This window comes from Fragaria vesca, unplaced genomic scaffold, assembly GCF_000184155.1.
Source record: "Fragaria vesca subsp. vesca unplaced genomic scaffold, FraVesHawaii_1.0 scf0513018, whole genome shotgun sequence".
Classification (NCBI taxonomy): Eukaryota; Viridiplantae; Streptophyta; class Magnoliopsida; order Rosales; family Rosaceae; genus Fragaria; species Fragaria vesca.
This window is the reverse complement of record NW_004443419.1, coordinates 243,780-253,659: the sequence shown is the minus strand read 5'-3', so window position 1 is coordinate 253,659 and position 9,880 is coordinate 243,780. Positions and strand designations below refer to the sequence as shown.

Below are 9,880 nucleotides of genomic sequence, written 5' to 3'. Positions count from 1 at the left end.
AGATGTGTATTAAAAGATTAGAAATGTGTATTTAAAATTTCTCTTACTTCTTTCCCTTGTTTTTTTGTTTGTTTGTTTTTTTGTTTTTTTGTTTTTTTGGTACATATAGTCTTACCAATTTCGTAATGAGACAGCGCACATTTTAAATAGGAAAGCGCTTTTGCTTCCTGCATATCAAATTTGGACAACTGCGAAGTGCAAAAGCACAGCTGGTCCAGCTTTTTTGGCCTACCGGCATAGGGTCAATACGAACTTGCGAGCCAGCCAGGTAAAGTAGATGTCCTATTGTCCTACTGGTGAAAACATAGCAGTCGGGAGTCAGGAGGGAGGAGCTGTTGGAAGACAGTATGGGGGAGCAACTAGCAACTCACTCTTGGCCCTCAAGTCCAGGCTTCCTCTCTGATCATCAGTTCTCATACCAAGTCATAAATCTAATACAGTAAACTGGAAATCCCAAAGAACTATGCTAATTACAATGATGCGTTTTCTGTCAGGAAGACCCAATTTGCATAACCTTCGTCTCTCTTTCCAACATTCTGGAAGAAATTGCTGTTTCTGAGTCTGTCATCGATATTACATGAAATTCAGAAAATAGAGGAGACTAGAGGGCCTGTATCATTAGAGACTGAATGTAAGAAGATCAAGCATCTAAACAATACGAGAGCACACTTCAAAACGGAAATGAGAGAAGAACCTTGTTTTCATCATTTAAGTACAAACTACTGTAAGTTGAAACACCGAGTCCAAATTCTGGATTGTAACTTGCTTGCCAGTCATTCACAAGCAATCTTGGTGTCAAAGCTGCTAAGGCAGATAGCAAATGCCTGGAAGGCTGAGATTGGATACTGGTAATCCATTGTGAATACATCTTTGCCTACTTTTCCAAACTGAAGAATGACATTCTCATGCTCTGGGCCAGCAGCAACTCCGTTCTCTGGAGAAGCAACCAGCTGAAAATTCTTGACTGAAGCAACAGTCACTCGTCCATTGAAGTTCAAACACCAGCACTGGAGTTGTTCGTGCCACCTAGGTGCCTTGTTCCTTAATACCAGCATGCCTTCATTCTGACCAGATTGTAGTCCAGATTGGACACTCTCTCCACGGCCTGATTTTGATCTGAAGAAAGGGAGTGATGGAATACTATCCAAATTGCTGGCGACAAATTCAGTCTGCGTAGGGGCTACACCTCCTGGCTCAACAGCACGAGCAGGGATGCTATCCATTACACACTGCATTCTCCTTGGACCTCTGATCAAGATAATCAAAATATTAGTATTTTCAATAAAAAAAATTACGATAGTAATTAGCAACTGAATAATGATCAACCTCTGCCAGACCCTGAAGCGACCAAAGAAAAATAAATGTCTTAAAGCTTCCGTAATTATCTTTAACATCAATTCAAGAACATTTTCATACCTGGAACCCAAGACATTCAACTCATAAGCAATGTGCGCCACAGGATAGTTGCCAGCAGGAACTCTGGGTGACACTTGTTTCATATTTACAAGTCTGGTTGAATGACATTTAGTGACTTTGGCTCCAGTATTAGTTGGTTGTGCATCATAGATTGTGAATTTGGTACCCAGAAAATTTGATCTGTTGCACAGTAAAATGAAATGTCGGACATAAGTACATAACCCTAAATGATGGTCAAGAGCTCTTAATGTCAAGCCAGATAAACATACCTGAGCTTCCCAACAAAGGCACTGTTGCCTTTTGACACATCTTCAGAATTCAGAGAGATGATGTAATCTGTGCATGTTGGGCGTCTACACTTTCTTGCAGCAAGAAGGAACTTCCCATCATCAGTTGAAGCTGGCAAGAACAGACATAGAAGGTGAAAATTCAAAATTATCACACTTCTCAGGAAGGAGTCTTACCACACCTAACCTCGTTTTATATTTGTTTTAATAACTTGTTACCAATCCAATCACACAAACAAATCCAAAGTTAAAACTATATCAACCTCTTACCATGAGCACTTGGACTCATGATAGCATATTAATCCCAGGAAGAGCAAAACTGGATCAGCGCAATCAGACAGGACAAATATTCAGTAATTCACCTTGATTTAAGCCCAGGAAAAGATAATATGTCTGGTTGCTACGACTCCGCTTTATATAACACTGGAGAAGGGAGTCCCTGGGACCAGGCTGCAGATTATAAACAAAAAGGTTTCAATTGTTAGCTCAATGGAGAAGCAGCAGATACAGCTGAAAATCATCTACTGATAACAACAAGACATCAGCCCCCCAATAAGATAATAATCAAGAACAAAACGTTATGCAACACTTAGGAGAAGATTTGGGAATTAGCTTTCATGCTAATTTACCATACGAATTCTGCAACCACCCCAATATATACCAAAGTATAAAAATCTCATCAACACAATGAATGGTCATCCAAAAACTGATAACTAGGTTCCAAAATATTCCACTCCATCATTACTTGAGCCAGTCATTCTGAGCTTATCCTATATATGAACTTGTCATTTGAACTTTATAACTTGTAACCTTACTCGAATGAAATATGCATCCTAGGACATCATGATAAGGCATGTCAAACTTATTTAGCCAAAGTCATCCAAACATTTAACTACAACAGTTACCAAAGGGCCATTATATTTGACACTACAATTGCTACACTCAACATAAGAATATTTCCCCTAATCTGCAACTCAAATCCAAGAAAAGACACGATACAATCAGACACAGATATGAACCAGCATCACAAACCTGCTTCAAAGAGATTGGAAACGTCAGCTTCCCCGAAACTTCCGGGGACTTCACAATCTCCTTCATGATCTCTCTCCAATTCTTGCACACACCAGCACAAGCAACCACATTCTTCCTCGGAGGCCACGTATCATCCGACGCCTCAATTCTCATCAACACATCCCTCAAAAGCTCTGGCGGCATGTTAGCCCAACAACTCTGCTTCAAAGCATCAATCCTGAACGAGGTGTCCTGCACCACCCGGTGTGACCTCGATTTCATCCCAAATTTCACATCAAACCCTTTCCTCGAAATGCTCCCAAACTCACCTTTCATATCCTGAAGTATACTCTTGAAAGACATCACAACTCAAATCAACCCCAAACCCTCTATCAAACAACCTCCAAATCTTCCAAGTCAGCCCACATTCATCTTAAAACCAGCAAACTAACTAAACCCATTAGCCTAAACTGCTCAAAACCCTATAAAGGTCTTTCCTTTTCTACCAATCCCAAATCCCACACACACAATCTGAGATCTACAACAAAGATTTCCAATAACTGAAACAAACCAATACCAATCAACCAACTAAACCGCCAAATCAAATCAAAGATTTCTACTTTTTCCCACGGATCTCTCTCCAAATCAGTCTAATACAAACTGAAGTCTAACCTTTCAGAAACCCACGTCAGATTGAGCCACACAGACCTCAGAAACCGCGTCAGACAAGGTCAGGAGATTAAAGACCAGATTTTGGGTCAGGTCGATTGTGGAGTAGTTGGGTCTGAAACGCGAGCAAAGAGGGTTTCTCCGTGCGAGTGTGAATGTGTGTGACTCTCCTCTGTGCTGGAGTCGCCGAGACCAGTGATGGCTGATGGGTCCTGTTACCAATACGCTTCCCTTATCTTTAGCTCTACTTGTGTCGTGTGAATCCGGATTTTGGTGCCGGGTATGGGTAGTTTGGGAGAGATTTGGGTTCGGGTTCGAGGTTTTTCCAACTGTGTGTTGAATTGGCCCAACAACGAGAATTGGTGTTGTCACTTTTCCTTTTTTGACAAGGATTAAAGAAGTGGGAGACAATGATGATGGTTTTATATAGGAAAGGAGGAAGTGTACAAGACAGTTTGGGAGTGGATGTGAAGTTGTGAAATGACATCTGAACAAATATTTTGATATTGAATTAGATACGTGAAGAATCTGACCGCGTACGAGACTCTGTCGAGCGTGAACTGGTTAAACTGAATTTGAACATTTTTTTACCGTTAGACGCTTTGAGTACGGTTATAAATAGTGGATTTGGTAGCTATTGCGCGGGAAGAGCAATTCGTTTGCCGCTCCTCACTGTACCGACAACTTTATATGACGATTCAACTTATTGGAAACCGTTGTACTATTTAATGAATTTCATATTTTGTGATTAGGGTTTGGTCCATAGTTAATGGAGTTCATCTCACTTGTTGAGTGAAAATGGACGAGGTTCAACTATACTTTCACTAATAACTGTAGTCTATATATTTTGTCATTTTGACGTGGTGGTTTCGAACACCTTTGTTCTTTTTTAATTAAACTTCCTTCTACCTTATTAGAGGTCTTAATTTCTGATTCTTCTTCCAAACTTGGTTTTATTTTTAAAATTTGGGTTTTACTCAACAACCTTATAGTAATGTTTTAAAACTAGCATGCCTAAAACTTGTTAGTTGTTACTGATGACATCAAATATAGATCATAACTAGAACACCCTGTTTTGTTTTGAGTTTACCATCCCAAAAATGGAAAAATCATGAGCACAACTATCATGAAATTAAACCCACCCGATCGATATCAAATTGATATCATGTCAAACAACGATCCTTAATGTGTTTGAAAGGCCAACAAAAAATATAAGAAGAAGAAGATTAGTAGTTGGAAACAAGAACCGGAGCAGGTTATGGAGTCTTTACCGAGGTTGAACTTTTGTCGTCTTCCTAACAACATCAACGACAAAGTTTAAAGAGTTCAAACTCCCTTCCGAATCTGACACATGGTCTTCCAAACCAACATTGCTTTCTCTAACCGTGTCAACCGTAGCGTGGAGTCTACACCAAGGCATTTTCATCTTCTTTAACCATTGACACAGACTCCTTAGTCTCGCCGGCAACATCAACACGGCTAATTAGTCTACCACGACGTACCACACCCTCCGGTGTCTGCTACTGCACCGTATCAAACCACCTTTCTCTTTTTTACTTTTCTTTTTCTCGAGTCCTTTCTTTCCCGGTCTTTCATAGGACAGAGAGAGGGAGAGAGAGAGAGTCCTTTCCTTGCTTTCCCATTAAGGAATCCCATTCGCCTTCTCCTTCCTCCTCCTCAGTTTTTCTCTCTCTACAAACTCTTTCCCTCTCTAAATATCCAAGCTTTACAGAGTCGCTGACATCCCAATTCGCTGTGGATTGCTATGCTGTGGCGATCATAGGTGAGAGCCTCTTCTTTTTCTTCATTGATCAAAGTTTGCAGCTTTTCGTCATAATTTCTGAAGCTTTGTGTCGTTCTGTGACTTATATGTAACGAAATGAACTTGGTTTAGGCTCAAAGTGTCAATGTTTTCCTATATTGGGATTATATGGTTTGGATTTGATGGTGCAGAGTTGGTTTGGTATCTGAAATTGAGCTTGAGATGGGTTTTATGATTATTGTTCAAACATATGAATGTTTTGGTTGACTTTGAATTGTGTTGGGTCTTTGGGACAGTGCGGATTGTAGTTGGACTTGGTCGAGTTGATCCCAGCCATGGATTGGACTACTCTTTTTATGAAGTTGGATGCCTCAGTTGATTCCATAACTCTATTCGTGGTGCTTCTTTGCGTTTGCATTGTGATTGGTCATCTTCTGGAGAAGAGTCGATGGATGACTGAATCGGTTACTGCACTTTTCATTGTAAGTATGATCTTCTGTAGTTAGATTTTGCAAATATGTACAATGTAATTGTTTCAAAGAATTAGGGTGATTGTTGTTATGGTTTATTGCAGGGTCTTTGTACTGGGATCTTTATTCTAGTAACTACCAAGGGGAAAAGCTCACATCTCTTTGTCTTTGATGAACATCTTTTCTTCATATATCTTCTGCCGCCTATTATATTTAATGCCGGGTAAGTAAGGCTATTCTATATCTCAGCTTTCACTTAGTTTTCCTGAACTTCTGGTGGTGTATTTACATGATGCATCATTGATGGTTTTGCTATGGTGAGCACATATATTGTATGTACTTAGGTAGTTATTGTATGTACTTAGGTAGTTTATTGGTTTTTCTGTTCTCCAATACCAGATTCCAGGTGAAAAAGAAGCAATTTTTTCAGAACTTTATCACAATCTCCTTGTTGGGTGCTGTTGGCAGTTTGATATCCTTTGTTATTATATGGCTGGGTAAGCTTCATGTCTATATTTACAACAGATACTCGTGAATGGTTCTTAACTTTCATAATATTGATCCAGGTTCAACACTCATGTTTGAAAACTTGGAGATTGGCTTCCTCGATCTCAAGGATTATCTTGGTACGAATTTCCCATCCTAATGTATATAAACATGTTCAGCCTCACTTAGACTTAAATTGATGAATTCCATTGGAGGACTTCTGCAGTTATATACATGTTTATCATTAAGTATATCTTTATGTGTGTTATCCTTGTTATTGTTATTTTCTCCATGATCAACATTATACCTACTGATTACATTATGGTTGGTTATATTAACAGTTAAAGTTCATAATTTGTGATGTATCTGAGGCATGTGTCGCATTGTTACTTTTCCTTATATGTGCTCTTAAACATGTTTCACTTCACTACTTGTAGCACTTGGAGCTATCTTCTCAGCTACAGATACTGTTTGCACCCTGCAGGTATGTATCATTTCAATCCATAACCTTAGAAGTAAAATATGAGTAGATATTTAAAACAGTTCTTCGTTATTAACTTTGCATGTCATGTTCCAGGTGCTTAATCAAGATGAGACACCTTTACTGTACAGTCTAGTTTTTGGAGAAGGTGTTGTAAATGATGCCACATCTGTGGTACTCTTCAATGCAATTCAGCGGTTTGATCTCTCCCACATCACCTCAACCGTTGCCATGCAGCTCTTTGGCAACTTCTTCTATCTGTTTGTAACAAGTACAGTGCTTGGTATAGTTGTGAGCATCTCTCTCTCTTAATATGTATAATATATATCTCATATATTTGCGATTCTTGGTATGGTGACATTTTGTTTGCATTTTCACTTGCAGGTTGGATTGCTTACTGCATACATCATAAAGAAGTTGTATCTTGGCAGGTAAATTGCACACTTTTTTCTTTTCTCCTCTTTTGGTGCAGGCAGCTTACTAATAAGGTCTTCTGCATTGAAAATATTGATGATTGCTCAACTTAATCTTGTGATGGATTTTATGTATTTTTCCAGGCACTCTACTGATCGTGAAGTTGCACTAATGATTCTAATGGCTTATCTTTCATACATGGTGGCAGAAGTAAGGATTTTATTTACCATTTTGGACTGAAAGATCCATTTTGACATCCATTTATTTGCACTGTGTTGACAATTCTTTTTGTCTTTCAGTTATTTGATCTAAGCAGCATTCTTACTGTTTTCTTTTGCGGGATTGTCATGTCACACTACACCTGGCATAATGTAACTGAAAAATCAAGAGTTACAACCAAGTAAGTGAACCCTGTCAATGGTTTTTTTTTATAGCGCAGTACATTGTAATTCACTTTTCGTTGTCGCACACACATGGAAAGAGAAGTAATGTCTGTTTCTCATCTGCTGTTTCCACATCTGCAGGCATGGCTTTGCAACATTGTCATTTATTTCAGAGATTTTCATCTTTCTATATGTTGGTATGGATGCCTTGGACATTGAGAAGTGGAAATTTGTAAGCAAGAGGTAACGCCTTTATGCATACGAATGGATAGTTTGATAGCCGTACATATTGTTGATCAACTGCCCTGCATACCAAAGCCCTCCTATCTGTTAAAACAAGTCATATTAGAAAGATTGTAGACCATTTAGTGTGTTGAAGCATAATCTGGTCATTCCAAATGGAACATATATTGTATTTTCCCTTAATTTGTTGTCTCATGTTCTACAGTCCTGGGAAATCAATCGGGGTCAGTTCGATATTACTTGTCCTGGTTCTGGTTGGAAGAGCAGCTTCTGTATTTCCTCTATGTTTCCTTTCAAACTTATTTAGGAAGTCTCAGAGCGACAAAATTGGGTTCAAGCAGCAGGTAGTTTTTTATGCCATATGTTACTTTGAAGATTTTCATCTCTTAAATATCTTAATGACTTCAATTCAATAACTCAAACAGGTAACAGTATGGTGGGCTGGACTCATGCGAGGTGCAGTATCTGTGGCTCTAGCTTATAATTGGGTAAGGAATAGATCGAATTTTATGGACTCCATTTTCCTTGGCATGCCACCAATTAATCTTAATGAATCTGAATCCCCTTCAGTTGTAATTTCCTTGAATAACTAGGAGAAAGAGTGTTTAAATTGTTCTCCACATGAGGGTAAATTTTGCATGAGGGGTGTGTATTCAGGATGTTAGAGTAATGTAACTGCACTTTGTGGACTCTTCTTACTCATCTGCAATTGTTTTTTCATGTAACAAAGTTTGATTGTTTGAATGCTGTGTTTTGCAGTTTACAATGTCAGGGCGTACTCAACAGCCTGGAAATGCTATCATGATCACCAGTACAATTACAGTAGTTCTCTTCACTAATGTGGTAAAAGACTTCATCCTGCTTTACAATCAACTTGCCCTGCTGATCCATGGTCTAGTATAATATTATCATTTGTTTAATTCATTATTGTTCTTCGGCCATTGTAGGTGTGCGGATTACTGACAAAGCCTCTTGTAAGGTTCTTGTCACCACCACAACATAAGCAGTCGAGTAACAATATGTCTTCGGAGTTATCATCTGAGATGTCTCTAGTTCTACCTGTCCTCACTAACAGGGAAGATCAAAAACAGGACAGCATGTCTGGGAGTGATAACACTCCCCATCCTAATCTGCGTATGCTCTTGACAAGACCAACGCGTTCAGTACATTACTATTGGCGTATGTTTGATGATGCCTTCATGCGTCCTGTATTTGGGGGTAGAGGATTTGTTCCACATGTTCCTTCACCAGAGCAAAATTCTCTTCATGAACGGTTACTTCCAGAACAGCATACAGTAGTAGAGTAATATAGCAGCTGCGATATTGCAGGATAACAAACCGAGAGTGCGAATAGCAAAACCTTATAACTTCTTGAGCAATAGTATTGATATACAGTTTAGATCGATGTATACATTTTGGCCAAAGAATTCTGTAAATGGTTGGAAACTTGGAAACTATAACTTATAGGCAATCGCCTCTGATCCTCATCGGTCTGAAAATGGGCTTGATTTTACTTACCATATTGTACATAAACATTAATGCAGTCAAAGAAAGAAAAGAATACACTATATTGTAATAGCAATCAAGTTGTAATTGGATTAGTTTCATTTCCGCATTCTGATTGCTTTGACAGGAAGGGAAGTAGCTTCTGCAGTGCGTCTTCTACTATTCAAAATTTGGTACTTGAATAGCTCTATAATAAGATCATTCCTCAGAGCTCATTGAACAATCAAATCATTTCGAAAGGAGATTTGATTACATGGAAGAATAAGTGTGTCATTTCAATTTACAACTAAACAACAAGTTTCTCGTAACAGTGTAACTGAAGAACTCCGCATAAAGCTCACAGAAAACAATTTTCTTCACTAATCTCTACATTAACAAAACTCAAAATGCAATGTGGTAACAATCTGAGTCTAACTGGGATGCTTTGTCACTTGCATGACTAATATATATAGAACTCTCAAGTATTCAGCTACATTGAATACCTATGGAACCAACCTCAATATAGTAGAATTGGAGTGGTAAAACAAACTGTATCAGAAAGGAGGAGGAGGTCCATATCCGCCACGAGGTCCACCAAAGCATTCATCTAGCAAACAACAGCAGCACAAGCACGAGAAACTGCAATTAACAAGAACAATACATTACAGTTTTCAGTCCATGTACATAGATTTCGAGTACCAGTAAAAAGAAAGCACAAGAAACAGTAGAACATCAAAACTCATGCACTCGTACTTACCAAGAAGATATCATCT

The 9,880-nt window shown here is 38.7% G+C and overlaps 2 protein-coding genes across 2 annotated transcripts; one reads left to right on the top strand and one right to left on the bottom strand.

Annotated features, from left to right (window-relative positions):
- Positions 1 to 489: 489 nt before the first annotated feature.
- Positions 490 to 3,412, bottom strand: LOC101309415 (tubby-like F-box protein 3-like). Its single transcript, XM_004309647.1, has 6 exons — positions 3,387 to 3,412; positions 2,736 to 3,252; positions 2,066 to 2,153; positions 1,686 to 1,815; positions 1,417 to 1,596; positions 490 to 1,248 (listed from the first exon to the last, which is right to left on the bottom strand). The coding sequence occupies exons 2-6, from the start codon at positions 3,075 to 3,077 to the stop codon at positions 774 to 776; spliced, it is 1,215 nt and encodes a 404-aa protein (XP_004309695.1). The 5' UTR covers positions 3,078 to 3,252; positions 3,387 to 3,412; the 3' UTR covers positions 490 to 773.
- A 1,622-nt stretch (positions 3,413 to 5,034) lies between these two features.
- Positions 5,035 to 9,168, top strand: LOC101309117 (sodium/hydrogen exchanger 2-like). The gene is made up of 15 exons (XM_004309646.1): positions 5,035 to 5,166; positions 5,442 to 5,627; positions 5,720 to 5,838; positions 6,015 to 6,112; positions 6,182 to 6,241; positions 6,539 to 6,585; positions 6,679 to 6,873; positions 6,967 to 7,013; positions 7,140 to 7,206; positions 7,296 to 7,396; positions 7,521 to 7,622; positions 7,828 to 7,966; positions 8,048 to 8,110; positions 8,382 to 8,465; positions 8,570 to 9,168. The coding sequence occupies exons 2-15, from the start codon at positions 5,481 to 5,483 to the stop codon at positions 8,927 to 8,929; spliced, it is 1,629 nt and encodes a 542-aa protein (XP_004309694.1). The 5' UTR covers positions 5,035 to 5,166; positions 5,442 to 5,480; the 3' UTR covers positions 8,930 to 9,168.
- The last annotated feature ends 712 nt before the right edge of the window (positions 9,169 to 9,880 follow it).

Bases quoted from the DNA above. Each gene is read 5' to 3' on its own strand.
- LOC101309415 (XM_004309647.1), bottom strand. From the start codon at position 3,077: ATGTCTTTCAAGAGTATACTTCAGGATATGAAAGGTGAGTTTGGGAGC. The intron at 1,816-2,065 runs GTGAATTACTGA...TGTTCTTGCCAG, and splicing joins TTTCCTGGGCTTAAATCAAG to CTTCAACTGATGATGGGAAG. The intron at 1,249-1,416 runs GTATGAAAATGT...TATCTTGATCAG, and splicing joins TTGAATGTCTTGGGTTCCAG to AGGTCCAAGGAGAATGCAGT.
- LOC101309117 (XM_004309646.1), top strand. From the start codon at position 5,481: ATGGATTGGACTACTCTTTTTATGAAGTTGGATGCCTCAGTTGATTCC. The intron at 7,207-7,295 runs GTAAGGATTTTA...TTTGTCTTTCAG, and splicing joins TTTCATACATGGTGGCAGAA to TTATTTGATCTAAGCAGCAT. The intron at 8,111-8,381 runs GTAAGGAATAGA...TGTGTTTTGCAG, and splicing joins TGGCTCTAGCTTATAATTGG to TTTACAATGTCAGGGCGTAC.